Source organism: Euleptes europaea, chromosome 4, assembly GCF_029931775.1.
Source record: "Euleptes europaea isolate rEulEur1 chromosome 4, rEulEur1.hap1, whole genome shotgun sequence".
Taxonomy (NCBI): domain Eukaryota; kingdom Metazoa; phylum Chordata; class Lepidosauria; order Squamata; family Sphaerodactylidae; genus Euleptes; species Euleptes europaea.
The window spans coordinates 106503807-106523338 of NC_079315.1; the positions used below are offsets into that span (position 1 = coordinate 106503807).

The 19532-nt window shown below is 44.2% G+C and overlaps 1 protein-coding gene across 1 annotated transcript; it reads right to left on the reverse strand.

Moving 5' to 3' along the window:
• Positions 1–277: 277 nt before the first annotated feature.
• TARS1 (threonyl-tRNA synthetase 1) lies at positions 278–19138 on the reverse strand. The gene is made up of 19 exons (XM_056849065.1): positions 18944–19138; positions 16091–16171; positions 15521–15711; positions 14109–14232; positions 11676–11797; positions 11180–11297; positions 9984–10048; positions 9817–9895; positions 9512–9658; positions 8919–9017; positions 7492–7658; positions 6774–6936; positions 6555–6692; positions 5698–5775; positions 5046–5146; positions 4845–4949; positions 3703–3775; positions 1860–1974; positions 278–432 (listed from the first exon to the last, which is right to left on the reverse strand). Exons 1-19 carry the CDS (start codon positions 19136–19138, stop codon positions 284–286), a joined length of 2310 nt encoding a protein of 769 aa, XP_056705043.1. The 3' UTR covers positions 278–283.
• Positions 19139–19532: the final 394 nt, after the last annotated feature.

A 19532-nucleotide genomic window follows, 5' to 3' on the forward strand; every position in this document is an offset into this window, starting at 1 on the left:
TATAATTACACTGTCCCTTTAATCTCCGCAAGCCTAATGTATGCAGCTTCAAACACTTGTGCTCAGGTGGTTAAAGCAACCACACTTTTTACACACACAAACAAAGAGTCCTTCAAACCCTCTGCTTAATATCCAAACATACAAAACCAGTTTTGGTGACGGTTCACCTGACAAAATCCCCATTTCAAATACAATACAGTGCAACACAGCAGCGCCAGCCTGTTTCAGGAAAGATAAAACAGGGCTCTAACCCAGTGAACGCGGCAAGAGAGGAAAGGCTTGGCTAAAACTCTTCTTCTGCGTTTTTACAACGAGAGGCTTTCAGCTGCAACAGCCTCTCCACGGTTCCAGCCACTGTGCGTTCGCCATGAACCTTGTTGTCTCTGGTGCGAATATTTACTGTTCCACTCGCCTTCTCCTTTTCACCCACAACTACAAGACAAGAACACACAAAAGTGACACGTTGGAATTGCAGGAGTTACTCTTTTCTCCATGCTAAACCCTAACCAAATAATGCTTAATATGCAAGAACCACATGATACCAGCCTAAAGGGTAAGTAATCTGGGACGCTTGGAGCAGTGTGCAGCATTTTGGGCAGCAGAGTTAAAGAAAAACAATCACAAATTGGAAGGAAGAAGAAGAGTTGATTTTTATATGCCAACTTTCTCTACCACTTAAGGAAGAAACAAACCGGCTTACAACCACCTTCCTTTCCCCTCCCCTCAGAGGCGGGGAGACACCCTGGGAGGCGGGTGGGGCTCAGAGAGCTGTGACTAGCCCAAGCTCACCCAGCGGGCTTCATGTGTGGGGTGGGGAAATCAACCCGGTTCACCAGATTCACCTTTTCCTCAAACCTGGCTCACTGGTAAGGAACGTGAATGGCCCATAATATAGGCTTGATATAGAAGGGATTCGTTGTTACAACTCAATTTCCACATTTGGAAGAAGAGAGTAATTGGCTTACAAAGGGTATAAAATTATGCTTCTCAGGCATTTGGGTGCGTGTGTCGTCAAGTCACAGCTGATTTATGGCGACCCCGTAGGATTTTCAAGGCAAGAGACGTTTGGAGGGGGTTTGCCATTGTCTGCCTCACAACCCTGGTAGTCCTTGAAGGCCACCCATCCAAATGCAAACCAGGGCCGACTCTGCTTAGCTTCTGAGATCTGACAAGATCAGGCTAGCCTGGGGCTATCCAGGTCAGGCATGCATTTGGTTTAATTCATGAAAAAACACAATACACATGCAGATGTCAAATACCAATAAGCACATCTACATTTTCTCTCATTTCCTTTCCAAAAAAATTAAAGTTGCAGGGGAAAGAGGATCAGGCTAGCATTTGAATACCGCGTTCATTGATCTGTGGCGCGGGCTTTTGCACTTAGGTAGGTATATCCGAGTAGACATATAAACAGCCTGAGAAACGAGGCTCAAGTGTTTCTGGGACAGGGCAGATCACTGGCTGGGGATACAGAGTGAATGTAGCACACAGTTCTCAACATTTTATAGATTACTGATATGGAAGGATATCTGTCAAACTGCTGAGAATGGCACCTGTCTCTCAGCTATTTTGTGCTGCTACCAGAGGAGATCTGGGCCAATTTACTGGTTTATTGCTTTTATAGGCAAGAGGACCAAATATCCCCACCCCCAGGGGAGGCACTGACATAAAGCAGAGCAGTCACAGCAGCTCTAGCTAATGAGGCAGCCCAGACAGGCTCCAGAGGCAACGCTTTCCTTGCAAATTGGAACACTGCTGGCTACAGTAGAAAAATTTCACTGGTAAGAAATGTGAACTGTACCCCTCAGAGGAACGCTTTAAAAAGGACACCGTCTGGTGAACAAAAGGACATTTTTTACCTAAAATAAAGTTGTACTGTGCAAGCTGCGCATTTCTTATCTTCTTGTTCAATGTGCAGCCGGGATCCACATCAACATCCGCCATTAGCCCAGCATCATGGAACTGTTGCTTCACCTTGGCAAAAGAAAACACCAGCATTTACAAGTTATAGTTTGGGCTGGAACGCTGGAGAAATATTTCAAGTCTCTGCAAAATCAGAGTGGCACCAAGAGGCGATATTACTGAATGTGAATAAGAAGTCAATCGTATTAACCTCGGAAGCAGTACAGAAGAATGTATTTTCACAAATTAGTTGTAGAAATCATAAAGGGATGCAAGGATGAAATCTCATGACTCAAATACAGAAGAATTTCCAACAATATAAGAACGTAAGAAAGGCCTTGCTGGATCAGACCAAGGTCCATCAAGTCCAGCAGTCTGTCCACACAGCGGCCAACCAGGTGCTTCTAGGAAGCCCACAAACAACTGCAGCAGCATTGACCCGCCTGTCTTCCAAAGCACCTAATATAATAGGCATGCTCCTCTGATCCTGGAGAGAATAGGTATGCATCATGACTAGCATCCATTTTTACTAATGCCATGAAGAGCCCTTTCCATGAACATGTCCACTCCTCTCTTAAAGCCTTCCAAGATGGCAGCCATCACCACATCCTGGGGCAGGGAGTTCCACAACAATGCAAGAGGATTTTGTTTGTTTACACTTTCTGGCATGCGCGCATACAGGCCAGGACATACCGTTTCTCACAACTACCTCACCATGTACAGATACAAAGTATGAAGGGTATGAGAACACAACCTGCACTTATTTCCTGCACAGGACTGTTTCCAGTGCAGGGAGGCAAAATCTGGAATTAACTTTAATTGAAATATACAGGCTCAAATACTTTTGTGGGGCACCTGATTTTTTGCTTCCATTCAATTGGCTACACTTCCAAAGCAATATCCAGGCGCTCCCTGACCCCAACACTTCCCACCAGACTGCCATGCGCTGGATACCTAGAGGAGGCCACCCTTGGGGATCTCCATTAACTGAGGGCCACTCTACAATTCCAGATGCAATTCCAAGTCTTTTTGCAGGCCAGTCAGATGTTGCAGCTTAACCAAAATGCATGCCAATCTGCAACAGTGTGCTGATTGTATGCAGAATCCGAGATGCAATTCACAAACAGGTATCCAATAGGAATGCTGACTACTACATCTGTGTAAGCTGAATGCTACAGTATATCAAATGTGCTACAGGCGTACAAGCAGCATGAAGCTAGCTAGCAGAACAAGGAGCAAAAAGAAACCAAGGAAGTACCTAGTACGATCACAATTAGTAGATGTGCACATATAGATTGTTAGTGGTTAAGTATCTATTTTGAATGTTTTGATATTGAGTATTATAATCTGCAACAGTATGCAGAATTACATACATAAACCCAGTCTCTTTGCAAGACCAGTGAAAAAGATCAAGTGTACTTTGCTGCCAATTAAAATTAGCGCCAAACATTAAGAACCTTATACAAAAAAAGTGTGATTGTTCCATGCACTAAGGGCTTCTGGAACATTGTTTATCCGACAAGAGGTCCCACCTTGGGCTGCACAGAAAGCCAATTCTGAAACTAAGGGAAGCCGCATGAGCAGTCTGCACTATGGTGGGACAAGGTAGCATCTCCTGTTCAGGTTAACAGTGACAAAAATCCCACTGGGCACGTGCAAGCTCTCAGGGGAGCTGAAGACGGCTTCTCCACATCCTGATCTGACTGACTTGCAGCCAATATGGCGCATCGGGCGACTCTGTTGCTAGTGCAGCTCAAAGGTTTTTGGCTGCAAAACTGAGAATTTTGGGGGGGTCCCTACCTTTTGTGCATACTCATCACATGTTGGTCCAACTGGTACCACCATCACTTGCTGAGGAGACAGCCAGAGAGGCCTGGGGCAAGGCAAGAAACAGAGGATTAACAGAAGTCACAGCCTTGAACTGCAATCTGTGCTCCAATCACCACATTATGCTACCTTTCAAGGGACATCTTAATGGACCCTCTGCCACTCCCATTCCTTAGCAAAAGTCCAATTTAAACATGACCACAAAGCAGTCTTCGGAGATTTAGAAGAAGAGTTGGTTTTTTATATGCTGACTTTCTCTACCACTTAAGGGAGACTCAAACTGGCTTATAATCACCTTCCCTTCCCCTCCCCACCACAGACACCCTGTATGGTAGGTGGGGAGAGAGGTGGGGTAGGTGGGGCTGAGAGAGCTCTAACAGAGCTGACTTGCCAAGGTCACCCAGCTGGCTTCATGTGTAGGAATGGGGAAACAAATCCAGTTCACCAGATTACTGTCCGCAGCTCGTGGAGGAGTGGGGAATCAAAGCCGGTTCTCCAAATCAGAGTCCACCGCTCCAAACCGCCGCTCTTAACCACTACACCAAGCTGGCTGTATGTGCTTTAGCAGCTGTATATGTCCTCCAAAGGCACAAATAGTTTTTTTCACATCAAGATTTTATATACCTTCCCAAACATTTGTGGTGGGAAGCTATAATTGTACCCTGGCGGCTGCAGCACTAGAGAGATCAATCAATGAGTACCTCTCAGTGTCCCACCAGATTGTATACTCCTTATTTCCTGTCCTATATGAGTGGCATTTTCTGTATTACCTCCAAAACACTTCATTTTTTCCCAAGGATTTTTCATTTGATTCTGTCTCTTGCTCTCCCACATTGTGTCTTTCTATAGCATTAAGATTGCAGAGCGCAAGGAACTAAAGAGTACCAAAGTTAAGCTGTGATTCCAAAGGGAAAATGCACGCTATGTAAAAAGCTCTAGAGATGAAAGCCACACAAGCATGTACCATAATTGCATTGGTGCTTCAGCCATGAAAGTCATAATCCAGCAAGCATCAAGCAAGGCTTTTTGGGATTGTGTGTGTTTTTTTTTTTTTTAACTATCTAACTCCTCACTGGGTGAGCTCCAAACCAGAAACAAAAAGATGCACATAATACCATTTGCCTGCATAGTTTTCTGTCAAGATAGCGATCATCCTCTCCACAGATCCCAAGATAGCACGATGAATAATCACTGGTCTTTTCTTGTCAGCGCTATCATGACTAGAAAACAAACAAAAAAATTAACAAAAGCAATTCTCACCAAAAAAAACCTCACCCAAAAAATAAGAGGAAAAGCAAAGCGTAAGGCACACTCACCTCACATATGTGAGATTAAACCTGATTGGGAGCTGGAAATCTAACTGGATCGTAGCACACTGGTGGTACCGGCCAATGGCATCTTTAATCTGAATGTCAATCTTTATTGTGGGGGGGGATGAGAAGGAGGAAGCATACAAGGGTTAATAGAATTATCAACCGAATTCTTGGGCACTGTGACATCTTAAAGGACAGCCTTTTCTTCCTTTATAGGCAAACATCCCGCCAGACGGCAAGGTTACCAGTGGACCATTTTTAGGAAGAGGGGACACACATGCATATTTAACTGAACAGCAACCTTCATTTCTACCCTTGCCATAGCGTTCAGTGCAATTTATCACACCTGCGTTTGCAGCTCCCTGTGGTCTGGCCTTCAACAAGCAGTTTTGCAATGAGCCCAATGCTATACTGATCTGACAACCTTCACTTGGTAAGAGAATGAACATCTGTCATAACATTGCTAAGTACCCTGGATGAGGAATCTCCTTCCTCACTATCCTTGGCCCCTTCTCTTTTCTGTCACCAAGGCCAGAGTTCAAAGAATTGGCAGCTGCCCTTGGTGAGCTGCCAAACTGAAAGACAGAACACCGTGCTAAGAGAAACAGCAGAACATCCTGGTTTTGCAAGGGACTGCAAGAGGCAATTTACTAACCTTTGGCCCATAGAAAGCTCCATCTCCAGGGTTCAATTCCCATTTCTCACCAAATTCATTCAAGCTATTTTCAAGTTGCTAGTCCCAAAAAAAAAAAAAGGTTCAAGAAATTAGCAATTCTGCTTCGTAAAATGCACTTGATATGCAATTTTCCCTTTCTTGCAATGGTTCATGACCTAATCCTGTGCTGCTGTTCAGGATAAGTTCATGCAGAATATCTGCCAGTTTTATTATCATAGTTGCTTGAGATCTAAACACACTATCCCAAGTATAAGATTGCAATGGATAAAAAGGGCACACTTAACTATACTAATAAGGTTTGACCACATTGAACTGATACAGAAATTAAATGCATTGAAAGCCTACGAAACGTCTTGAAAAAATGCCCTTAGACACCAATTCTAAACTCACTTTTGTAAGAACACACACACCCCAGTGAAATTACAGTAATTTGCCTTACTTAAGCCCCCACTCCCACTGAAGTCAGAAGTGTCCCAACAACTGAACTGCTTGGCAACTAACTCATCTGGGCAGAGGGTTCAAGCACAGCAAACGGAATCCCATGTCTGGGCTCTCACCCAGAGAAATGTACCCCCAAAAAAGATATTTTTTAAAAGATATTTAAAGTTTAGGAGTTAGAAAATGTATAAGTTGCCCCCCAAACCTCAGACCTGAGAGTCTGAAATTAGAAACCAAACCAATTGTTTTGTACTGCCCAGCCAGGCTGATACCTATTAAAAGAAGCCAAGGCCCTCAGTTCACAAGACCTGAGCAAGGCTGTTAATGACAGGACAATTTGGAGGTCATAGGGTCGCCATGAGTCAGATGCAACTTGACAGCGCTTAACACACACACACCTTTTCAGCATGATTCCACACTTCAATGTCTCCAAGATACTTTTCAGGACGGGTAGAGAGGTTGAGTTTGAAAGAAAAGCCGAACACGTCATAGACGGTGCGCAGGAACTGCAGACAGTTCTTTATCTCACTTTCAATCTGTACGTGGAACAAAACCACAGTCAAAAACTGCGCATTTGCGTGAGCCCGTTTTTTTTCCGACTGTGTGGTCTCTCGTACCTGCTCCATGGCACAGAATATGTGAGCGTCGTCCTGCTGAAACCGCCTCACTCTGGTGAGCCCGGTCAGCGTCCCTGACAACTCGTTACGGTGGAGAACTCCAAAGTCAGCTAATCGCAGGGGCAGCTCCCGCCAGGATCTCGGCCGGTGATCAAACATGAGGCTGGAGGAAATAAAGTGGTTTTCAGAAAGTTATATCCATGGCTGCGCTCAGAATGTTCCCGTAAAGCATTCACATCTTCCTCAGAAACCGGTTCAGGATATAAGATCCAGAGGAGTGGGGTCCAGTTCATTGGAAGGGCACTGCAGCCCCTTTCATAACAATAAAATGCTGTCGCATCGCAACCAACTCATGGTGACCCCTCATTGGGTTTTCAGAGTAAAAGGTGAGCAGGATGTGGTTTCCCCATTGCCTGCTGCTATGTAGCAACCCTGGACTTCCTCAGTGGTCTCACTTCCAGGAACTAACCATGGCCAACCCCGCTTAGCTTTCAAGAACTGATAAGACTGGGATGGATGGTTTATGAAGTTAAGACTCAGACGTTTGCCTCACATGTGTTTGTGGAAAAAGCACATTTATCTTCGGCTGTACTTGAACGTTGGTCTTTCAGTAACGATTACTGAACACAACATAAAACCACCATTGGGATGGGGGGGGGGAGAGACTAAGCTCAGTTAAAGGTTGGCTCCGGCTCAGGTGATGAAGTTAAGGCCATACCAGTGTCCGGGGCAGTTCATCGGTTTCAGAGCAAAGATCTCTTTTTCCACTTCAAAGGAAAACATGTTGTCGCTGTAATGCTGCCAGTGCCCCGAAGTCATCCAGAGCTTGCTATTGTAGACATTTGGAGAGACGACTTCCTGGAATCCTCGTTTTCGATATTCACTCTGGAAGAGAACTCAAGATCAGAAACACACACCAGAAGAGATTCTGTGGCTCAAATTCCCACACATGTATCAAAGTCTACTCCACAAGTGGGGGACAAATAACAAAGCACTAATTACTTCCTGGCGTTTGGTTTCAGACTGCATCTACTAAGCTGCTTTTCCCTATAATTATAGCAAGTTGGAACTGTAGGTAGAAGGAACGTGTGCGTCTGTGACTAGCTTCCTTTTAGAGAGCCAGAGTGGTGTAGTGGTCAGACTAGGACCGGAGAGACTTAGGTTCGAATCCCCTGTTGAAAGCTGCTGGGGACTTTGGCCCAGTCACATACACTCAGCCTAACCTACCACACAGGATGGCTATAAGGATAAAATGTAGGAGAAGAGAATGATGTAAAAATCACTTTGGGCCCCCATTGTGGAGAAAGGTTGCCATAAATGAAGTGAAGCAAGCTTTTAGGGGTACAGGTTCCTCACCCAAATTTACCAGAGTTCTAGCTTTATGGAACAGATATGACATCTGAAGCTTATTGGTAGGTTGTTTCAAGGGTTTGATTCCCCACTCCTCTACGTGAGCGGCGGAGGCTAATCTGGTGAACTGGATTTGTTTCCCCACTCCAACACATGAAGCAAACTGGGTGACCTTGGGCTAGTCACAGTTCTCTTAAAGCTCCCTCAGCCCCACCTACCTCACAGGGTGTCTGTTGTGGGGAGGGGACGGGACGGTGATTGTTAGCCGGTTTGATTCTAACTTAAGTGGTAGAGAATGTCGGCATATAAAAACCAACTCTTTTTCTTCTTCTTCTATAAAGGCTGCTGAGAGTGATCGCTGGCTTTGTTTCTACTGTTACACTTGATTATCGAGGAAGCCTGCACAACTTGCCAACCACCACCTAAATTCTGTGTCCCTTTTGGTGCTGGGAGGGGAGCAGAAGTAATTTATTAAGTCCTTGGTGGGCTGCTGTACTTGACTGGCGGGCTGCTGCATGGAGGCGGATTCTAGAATTAGGCAGGCGAGCCGCAGATCAGGTAGCACCCACACAGAGAAGCTATTTGGGTGAGCTGGAACCTCCATGACAGGGAGGGAAATGCAGTCTGTGTGATTTCTGGGACTGTGGCAGCATTGCCATCCAAGCTGTGAAGACACCCAGCAGCTAGTCCAACGGCTGCACCACATGCAACTCCTCATACAACAGCTGGTGGAAAGTATTAAGGTAGATGCTACGTAGCAAAGCCTTGGAATCATAAAAAGGAGGTTTTACTTACCCTGATGAATTCTATCAGTGTGTTATAGATGTAAGCCCCCTTTGGTAAGAAAAAGCAGCTACCAGGACTGAGTTCGTGGAAGAAATATAGTTCTTGGTCCTATTGGGGAGGAAAAATTAACACCTCCGTTTTTTTTTCATGCATCGCATTTTGCCCAGGTCTCCCTCCTATAGTACCGATGTAACTATCCCAGGCTGTGGTTCACGGCGAATAATGTAATGTGCTTATCTCAGGGTGCATTATCAAGCATTGATAACAGCATTATTAATTATTAGCATGCTCAGCAATCGCATTATCAAGTCACCCTATAAAAGGGGGATTCAACCATTCCCCATTCAGAATCTACCCTTGATCTCCCATGAGCTGCAACCATGTGTCAGGAAGTAATGTGATTTCAGTCACAATGCATAAAGAAGAGGTGCCAGTTATAACCTCACTGTGGGGGCAGGTGAGAACTGGAGTGCGGTCAAGTTAGAACTGGAGGACTGACTGCCTGGGGTGGACAAGCCAGGCTATGTCAGATGGGGGGGAGGGGGCAGCGTTACCAGCACATGGTCTTTTTCATCCATGCAACTGAGAAGTTAAAGCCTCACCCGTCCAATTTTTCTGTGATCTCTGTTCTTTGCTTCCTCTTGGAACTTTTCCCATTCTTTCAGCATTTTTGCATCTGGGAATGAAATTCCGTAAATCCTCTGCAGGGTTTCCATGTCAGATTTTCCCTCCCAATATGTTGAGGAATTCTGGACACATGCAAGAAAACATTCAGCATTGTTGCAGAACAAATGACAGGTTTTATAACCCTAGTATATCTCCAGAATATCCCACAACGGAAAACTTGGCCCAACATATGTACAGATACATGGACTTGTGATAACACATTTGTTACTTCATTTCTTACCTTATGTACTTTTAATGCCTTTATTTTACCAGTATGTCTGACGTGAGGCCCCCGGCAGAGATCAATCAAGGGCCCACACCTGAAACACACGGATAATCCTCAGACCCATAAAATTCTATGTGTAATACAGCATAGAAGATTTGGAGTGTTTATGAATGGGGGTTTACCTGTATACTGTAGTAGTTGGAGTGTTGACTTTTTCATTCAAGATCCGACACTTGAACTTATTATACTTTGGAAAAACATAAGAGCCCAAGTTAATTCTATGTCACTTTAAGATACAACTTCCTGTGTACCTACAACCCTCTTGCTACAGCATACACAACAAAACATTAACATGAAAAAAAATCCTGATGCAAGGTATTTCTCTACCCCACAGAGGCAAACTACTTCAAATGTTGGACAAAGGGAGAAAGAGCAGCTGGTTCTGCAGCCATGTGCTTCGTTACAGCACAGATCTTCAACTGTAGCTGAAATGCCCATTACAGCTGATCTTAAGTAAACTGATCTTAAGTATAGCGGGTGTAAGGTGTCCACAGAATCCTCAGACACTGGGACCCTTCCAGACAGCCTGAGTTACATAGGAATCCTACCCTTCAGTAACAGCTGGAATCATGACATAAAGAGCAAGAAACTGGCTTTCGCAAGCCAAGAAATGGTGATATTGGCAGACTAGCCCATGGCAGAGAGTTTCAATTATAAGGATTCTGCAGCACAAATCCCTCTTATCTTGCAGTATTCTAGTAAAAGCAGTTCCTAACTGTTTTCAAGCAGTGGCACTGAGCTACTTAGTTCTGCAATATGATGAACTTTACTTGTTAGGGCCACAGGAAGCTCAGAGAGCCAGCGTGGTGTAGCGGTTAAGAGTGGTGGACTGGAATCTGGAGAACCAGGTTTGATTCCCCACTCCTCCACACGAAGACTGCTGGGTGACCTTGGGCTAGTCACAGAGCTCTCTCAGCCTCACAAGGTGTATGTTGTGGGGAGAGGAAGGGAAGGAGATTGCAAGCCGGTTTGATTCTCCTTAAAAGGTAGAGAAAATTGTCATATAAAAAAACCCCAACAACAACAACTCAGTGGAATGGAACACAGTTTGCACACACGGGATCCCCCAGTCTGCTATATCTCCAATTAAGGGCTGTCAGATAACTCCACATGAAAAAAAAAAACCCATCCCTTTCTCTGAAAACATCAAATTGACATTTCCTAATGATCAAGGATGCCAAAATTGGCCCGGGCAGACAAAATTTACATATTTACAATTAGTACAGTGAATTAGTATACATGGTTCTGCCTATACAGCATGCAACTAGGGCTATGTAGCAATTGCAGGCCCCGTTAAGCTATCTATTTTAGAGCCTACCTTAAACATTTCAAGTAAAGTTTCCTTTTTAACTTCTAGCCGCTCAAAAAGTTGCTTCTCCTTCATTATTTTCTTGCACAGTCCCTCCAAAGCAGGAAAATCATTGCTAGAGACACCCCTAAAGCAGATGGAGAAAATTGGCAATCTTTATGAATAATGTTGGAGCTCTACTTTCTTCTATTCTCATGTCTGCAACAGCAAAAGGCTCAGTACATCAAGTCCTCCAGGCCAAGAATGAACAGATACTGACCTAAAGTGTTTGATAATTTGCACTAGTAAAATGACTCTCATAGCATTAAGGATGACAGCCTATGATTTAAGTCTTGTTCATACCAAGCTCCAGGGGAACATCTCCATGCCACTTAGGCTAGGCTGTAAAAGGACCATCCAAGCACCCCGAATTAAAAAGCAAATAGAAAAAAGCAAGCACCCCAAATTAAAAAGTAAACAGAAAAAAGCAAGCTCTGCAGCACAGACGTTTTGTATATTTCCTTACCCATCTTCAAGGAACATATCATAATAAAATCCATTCTCTATAGGGGGACCGTAACACAAACAGCCACCATATATTCTCTCCATGGCTTCGCCCATTATGTGGGCACTGGAATGCCAGTACACCTAGCAACAGAGAAGGCAAGAGATCAGATTAATAAATCTTGTGTGCAATTTTCTACTAGCTCTTTTCTCCACTGTATTCCAGAGCAGTTTGAGAGCTGCAGCTGGAGACTGTGGTTCAAATCTCCTGAAGCCCACACTGTACTGTTAACAGTGCAGGGTTACTCCCTATGCAGGGTTACTCCCATCAAAGCTCAGTGATTCCAATTAAGTTGGGTAGCTCTGCATCGGACTGCACTATAAGCGTAACTTTCATCCGTCTTCAGAGAAAAACATCCTTAAAGAAGCAAAAATGCTCTGCAGCACAGATGTTTTGTATATTTCCTTTCCATATGCAGCATAAGAACACTCAGGGGCTTCTTCCAACCCAAAGGAATAACCAGAGAACTCATTCATCTAGCGCTAGCCCTACCTGCGGGAACAAGAGAAAGAAATAACCCACTTTCTAGGACATCCAATGCCACAGACAGACAGGCATCTTGTCTCAATACTTTGTTAATAGTCAAATACATAATTAGGTAGAGGTCTCACTGATTTCAATGGGACTTCTAGGTAACTCCCTCAGCCTAGAGGTCCACGCTAGACATTCACACAGCATGACTTTTAAACTCTTTTGCCAAACAGCCCCTCCAACACACACCATCACATGCTGCGGCTTATGTTTAGAGGTACCCTCACTGTGTATAGAATTAGAAAAGTGTGTATAAAATTAGAAAAGAGCAAGAGTCCAGTAGCACCTTAAAGACTAACAACATTTCTGGTAGGGTATGAGCTTTTGTGAGTCACAGATCACTTCTCCAGATAACTTCTTCAGATTGTATACAGAAATAATACTCCAATAGAAAGAAGAAATTGTTTAAGTTATGCTGTAAACTATTTCACATATCACTGGCACTCCCAAAGGTTTTTCAACTGACTGCATATTCTAGAAAATTCTGCTTTTTTCTGTTGAAAAAGAAAATAGTCGTGCAGAAGTTTCAGAACAGATACCATGCCTTGAAACCTCAAGACTTGCACCTACTTCCTGTCACCTAAACCAAGCAGATCATACATAAGCTATCAAAGCAACGGGGGGAAAGCATGTTTTAAAAAGCAGAATATAGAAGGGTATATGTATACTGTTTATATTCTTCTAAAGTGATTCTGGCACATATTTAGAAAGCAAAGAATGTTACTTTTGCCCTAGATGCTATCCTTTTAGTGTGTTAAACTAAAAATGAATCGAAGTGAGAATGCTGTGTGATCACTTGCACGTCAAGGAGTTTATAGATGCTACAGGATCCTGCTTCTCATAAACTAGAGCACTGTGTTTTTGCACACCACTTACTCCAATGTAATCCAGCATGCCACTATGGTAGTTGGATCTCCTCTAGAAATAAGCAATAGGTAGACTACTATTGCCCAAGTATTAATAACACTCAGTCATGGTTTGGTTTGTGGGTCCCTTCAGCATGAGCGGGCTATGACCTGCTTGAGCCCACTGATTGCGATGGGACCGAACATATGTTAGCACTCAGCACTGTGTCAACCTCTCTCAATATATGCTGCATGTGCAATACAGAAAAGATGGTCAGTACATCAACTGCTGTAAAACATTCAGCCTCAGTTATAATAGTAACTAAGCAAACCTTTAATTCCATCTGAAAGAATGAAACCATTAACTAAGGTAAAAAGGTAAAGGTCCCCTGTGCAAGCACTGGGTCATTCCTGACCCATGGGGTGATGTCACATCATGACGTTTCGTAGGCAGACTATGTTTACGGGGTGGTTTGCCATTGCCTTCCCCAGTCATCTTCCCTTTACCCCCAGCAAGCTGGGTACTCATTTTACTGACCTCAGAAGGATGGAAGGCTAAGTTAACCTTGAGCCGGCTACCTGAAACCAACTTCCATCGGGATCAAACTCAGGTCATGAGCAAAGCTTGGACTGCAGTACTGCAGCTTAATACTCTGCACCACGGGGTTCCTAAGGACCATTAACTAAACAAACCATTAATTCGGTCTGAAAGAGATACCAATAATAATGGTTAATTCAACAATTGCTTTCCAGATAAAGAGGTAAATACAGCCGTGAATGGGTTATCACACAGGTTTAAACAGCTGCCAGGGTACAGCTTGGTAGACATAGGCAAATCTATCTAAGGCACCCAGACGCATGTTTGCAAAATACTACATGTTCTTTATTTCAAGTGCTAATTTCCTCAGAAAGGATGTGATTATTCCCAACAGCAAACTCACTGAGAGTTTTGTTATTTTAAAGTTTCATTTTTGCACTAGGCAGATTATAAATACACTTTTAGTGGCTAATAGATTACCGCTTGTGCCTCTTCATCATCAAATTTGAGCAGTTCCAAGGTACAGTCTCCCTCCAAAGGACGATCTAGATCCCAAACCACTTTGTTCACTCGAGCAATGACAGTGCTGTCAGCCAAGCCTTGACTGAAAATGTAAAACCAATAGTCATGTAAGCCTTCGGTACGCAGTTATATCATATATCATCCTATCATAAAATTTATTGCGGTCTTTGACCAGTATAACAAAAGTTATAACAAGATTTAACAAAAGTTCCAGATTTAAAACAATGATTCAATACAACGGAAGAATAAAAGTCTACAGCTTTACAACGGCTTTACTATCGTTCCTCGAGTCTTACATATCCCGAGGCAAAATTTAGCCTTATCGGACAATAGGTTTTCCAATTTAATTTCATCAGAATCGCCCAGAAAGCCATCAAACACAGGCATTAAGATATTTTAATCTGGCCTCCTTGTGATGTGGACATCTCAGAATAATATGCTCGGTTGTTTCCACTGGTACAGTTAAGAAACAGCATAACTTGTGTGTTGGATTTTAATTGTGAGCAATGGTATTTCAGCAATGCATAGGCCTGTTGCGCACATAATGTTTACCAATTTCTTATTTTCAGCCTCCCATGTGCATCCATCAGTATATAAAATACCATCTCATGACTCCCAGGATTACTTACAGTGCAATCCTAAACAGCGTCACACCCTTCGAAATACAATGAAGTCAATGTGTTTAAGAAGGGTGTAACTCTGCTTAGGATGGCAGTGCTACAGTCACAAACGCTATCATTTCTGAAGAGGAGTTGGTTTTTATGTGCCGACTTTCTCTACCACTTAAGGGAGACTCAAACGGTCTTACAATCACCTTCCCCTCCCCACAACAGACAACCAGTGAGGTAGGTGGGGCTGAGAGAGCTCTAACAGAGGTGTGACTTGCCCAAGGTCACCCAGCTGGCTTCATATGCAGGAGTGGGGAAACAAATCCAGTTCACCAGATTAGCCTCCGCCGCTCATGTGGAGTGGGGAATCAAACCCGGTTCTCCAGATTAAGAGTCCACCACTCCAAACCACTGCTCTTAACCACTATACCACGCTGGCTACTATCTGCATCCCAACAGCTAATTAAAACTGGCTTATCACTATCAGCTTTACTAAATTCATCTGTGGGCTCAAAGTTCAAAGAATTTCATTATTACTTGAATACAAAATTCTTCTTGAATTATTATCACCTCAGCACATCAAATTGCACAAACAGCTACAACTGACATTAATACTATCCCTTTACAGAATTCTGTAAATAATTTTTGAAGGCACACTAAAACTGACCATGTCGTTTAAGTTTAAAAAGACGGAGTGTTACAAAGAAAGGGACAAGTGGAAGAGTGGATTCACCCAGAAGTGTTCTCAGAGAGCAAGCTTACCTGATTCCACAAGCAATTTGGTATGGTGTTGTCTTCCAGGACTGAGCATTAATAATATTACCATCAGGTAAGGTAACTTTAATGGGCTGGCTTTCTTTAGCAGCTCGTTCTGCCAGAAGCGAGTCATGTTCTGCTTTAAGTTTATGGTACATCTCTAGACGCTGGTTAATATATCCAGGCCATGGATTCAGCTGCAGGCATACAAGAATGGTGAAGGAAAAAGGCCCATATAGTTCAGATCCTATTAACTACTTCCCAAACTTTTACTTGCAAGTTTCATTTATTTTTATTTATTTACTTCTTTTATAGCCTGCCTTTCTCGCTGTGACTCAAGGCAGATTTACAAAATATATAAAAACAATTCAATCAGGCAGATTTCTGCTCGGTTTCACATTTCTGCAGTCTTAATCCTACTGAATTGCTTACTGAACATCCCATCCCACTGATTATATTGACTTAAACTATGCAATCCACTTTGTGTTTCAGTGGGGAAAGTGAACTATAAGTCTACCAACTACGTAAACAAATGAATAAAGTACATATTCTTTTTTCTGTTAAATAGGTGCTTACCTCTGCGCAGCCACCATCAGCAGCTAGCTCCTTGCTCTTCTTCTTTCCCGCTTCCTTCCTCTTCCCTTCCCCAGTACCAATCTAAATGATCAAAAGCAAGCCAGTTGAGTCAGTGTCAACAGCCAGATAAATTGCATTATGTCCAGAAACTTTAGGAACTCTGAGCAATAACCAGAGTGCTGATGTCCAGCAGGGAGATATGGGTTCATAGTCCTAATAGGCCCACTGGACAACTTTGGGCAACTCATTATCTCTCAGCTTGACCTACACCACATGGCTGTTGTTGGGTTGATAAAAAGCATATACCTAAGCAAGAGTAAGCAACCAAAGATGAGGCTGCATGAGTCCAGCGTACCAGAAGATCCTGGAAAGCTCATAATGAGAGCAAGCAAGAGAATTACCTTCTTGCTTGCTATGAGGATCTGGTGATTAGAAATGTACTTCCTCATATGCTGTCTCTGTACACAAAGACTGCATCACACTGCTAATTCTATTCTGTTTATTTTACTGAAGTTCCAGACCACTTTATAGCAGATTTCTTAGACCAGTTCACAGGATGAAATGTCTAATGGTACACAAATAAGTAAAATAAGCAACACCAGGCAGGACTTAAGGAAGATGATTTTGCAGATTTCTATTTCAATTAAAAGTTCTCTGGAATTAAAAGTTTCACTTGCAGTCTCAAAGCCATCAGGAAGGATTGCCAGGTGAACTTCCCAAGGGCAGGAAAGCTGTGGAACAGCTTTGAGAGACCGGGCCTCTTACCTATTCCCATCCGTACCATCCTGAAGTTCCTTAGATGAATATGAATGAACTAATTAAATACCTAAACAAATAAAAATTGTTTATTTATACCCAACTTTTCTCCCAAAGCAGCTTTACTTCATTCTCCCTTTTGAGGGAGAATTAGGCAGAGTGTGCGTGACTGCCCCAAAGTGATCCAACAAGCTTTTAAGGCAGTGTGGGAATTTGAATTCAACTCTGCTAGTTCCTAGTTTAACACTCTAACCACTACACCACACTGGCTGGAGAATGAAAAATCATAGACATGATAGAGACATGAGAGACCAAAGGTGACTCACACAAGAAAAGGGCAGAACTGGCTACTTGGGTGGAGAAGCAGTGGCTAAAAGAGTACCAATAATGAAAGTATCTGCCCAAACTGGATTCCCAGAGATTTTAAAGATGCTCTCTGAAATATAATATTTGGCTGGAGAGAGTGAATCAGATAACCTTTATTGGCATAATAGGAGAGAGTGAAAGGGACACCTGCAAGGGGGTGTTGCACCACCCACAGGGATGTTCCGGTCCTATTTCCTGGATTTTCAGCCTCTACTAAAGGTGAAGAAAAAGAAAGTATATGCCACTCTTTCACAGTCCAGCCATCTTAGAAATATGAAAATCTTCTCCTGCCATTAATGCACAGGAAGGGGCCATGGCTCAGAGGCAGAGCATCTGCTTGGCATGCAGAAGCTCCCAGGTTCAATCCCTGGCATCTCCAGTTAAAGAGACCAGGCAAGTAGGTGATGTGAAAGACCTTTCTCTGCCTGAGACCCTGGAGAGCTGCTGCTAGTCTGAGTGGACAATATTGATTCGATGGACCAAGGGTCTGATTCAGTAGAAGGCAGGTTCCTGTGTCCTGGTCAGAGTGCACTTCTTTGCTGTAAACCTTACAATGGCCCTATAAGTTAGGCCAGCATTATTACTGTAGTAGCGCAGATGTTGGGGGGGGGGTGTGAAGGAGGCAAACTGAGATAGGTTTGCCTAAGGCCACCTGCTGAGTTCCTGTCAAACAGAAGGTATGAACCAGGAAGTTCTTAATTGCTGGTTTTCCAGTGAAACTTGCTCGGCAGACAGGTAATTTTAGACTCTGGTCTTCTCCTCTACCCCCCCTCCCAGATAGTAATGTTTATTTCACATCCAAAACTACAGCCTGTCTTCAGCCTCCCTCAGCTAGTACTAGGAGGCCTGAACTTCCACACCAAGGCTGACAGCACCACAAGGTGTAACCCTGTGTTTTCACACGGCTTACTCTCTGGTAAGCACATACACAACTGCAGCTATACCATGCAATCCTATGCAGAGCTCAAGAAGCCTAAGAGGAGTAACTCTGCATAGGACTGCACTGCCACGATGCCACACGGCATTAAGCAATCGATATGCCGGTTGTACTAAATACTGTGTGGTGGGCAGAGTTTCAGACTGAGCCAAGGGGAGACCCACGTTCAAGCCAACCATGAAGTTTCCTGGGTGACTACTGATGTGCAGCCTCACCTAGCCGGGTTGTTGCGAGGACACAGGAAAAACAGGATTAAAAAAATATACTAACAGGCTTAGCTTCATCAGCTCATTCTGCATGAATCCTGTTCCCTCACCATAAAGTACCTATTGGGGGGGTGCAGCCCCACTTAGCCTCCCGCTGATGCACACAGCCTCACCTAGCCTACCTAACAGGGTTGTTGTGAGGACACAGGAAAAGCAGGGTAAAAAATACACTAACAAACTTAGTTCCACTGGCTCATTCTGCATGAATCCTGTTCCCTCATCACAAAGTACCTATTGGGGGGTGCAGCCCCGCTTAGCCTCCCGCTGATGCACACAGCCTCACCTAGCCTACCTAACAGGGTTGTTGTGAGGACACAGGAAAAGCAGGGTAAAAAAATACACTAACAAACTTAGTTCCACTGGCTCATTCTGCATGAATCCTGTCCCCTCAACACACAGTACCTATTGGGGGGGGGCAGCCCCGCTTAGCCTCCCGCTGAGCAGCCGAGTCGGCGGCAGCCCGCCCGGCCACAGCCGCCGCCGACCTGGGAGCCCAGCCGAGCGAGGGAAGCGGGGCCGAGGCCTCACCTGCTCCTCCGCCGCCTCCATCCTTCCCACCCTCAGGCTGAGCCGGATCCGTCTCGCGCCGTCCGGCGACGCCGCGGCAGTGACGGAGCGAGCGCCGGGAGCCACCAGAAAGCTGGCGCGAGAGCGGCCAACGCGCAGGCGCAAGCGGCTGACGCAAGGCGCCGCCGCCGTTGCTCCCGACTCCTGCGCTGCCATAGAGACGCGAGGAAGGCTAGAGCGGCGCACGCCAAAAAGAGACGCGCGGGCCGCCCGGGCGGGGCGCCTTTATGGTGCAGAGCGGAGCCGCGCGCGAGCCAATGGCAGCGCGCGGGGCGTTAACGGTCGGCGCAAACGACCTTCCGCGAGGGGGGGGGGCGTTGGGTGTGCGCGCGCAGCTGGCCAATTAATTTTTTTAAAAATTTTTTTTTTCTTCATTTAGTATAGCCATAAAAACAATATAATAATAAGAATAAGGATAAGAATAAGAATAATGATGATGATGATGATGATAATGATGAGAGGAACAAATAGTATTCTAATTTAACAATCAAATGACTTCCCCCTCTCCCTCTTCCGTCTAAAATTAAATTGTATAATCTTTTGCTAACGG

Excerpts from the sequence above, each read along its gene's own strand:
- TARS1 (XM_056849065.1), bottom strand. The coding sequence starts at position 19,138 with ATGGCAGCGCAGGAGTCGGGAGCAACGGCGGCGGCGCCTTGCGTCAGC. Across the intron at positions 16,172-18,943 it reads TGGAGGCGGCGGAGGAGCAG|ATTGGTACTGGGGAAGGGAA; the intron begins GTGAGGCCTCGG and ends TTGATCATTTAG. Across the intron at positions 14,233-15,520 it reads CAAATTGCTTGTGGAATCAG|TCAAGGCTTGGCTGACAGCA; the intron begins GTAAGCTTGCTC and ends TTACATTTTCAG.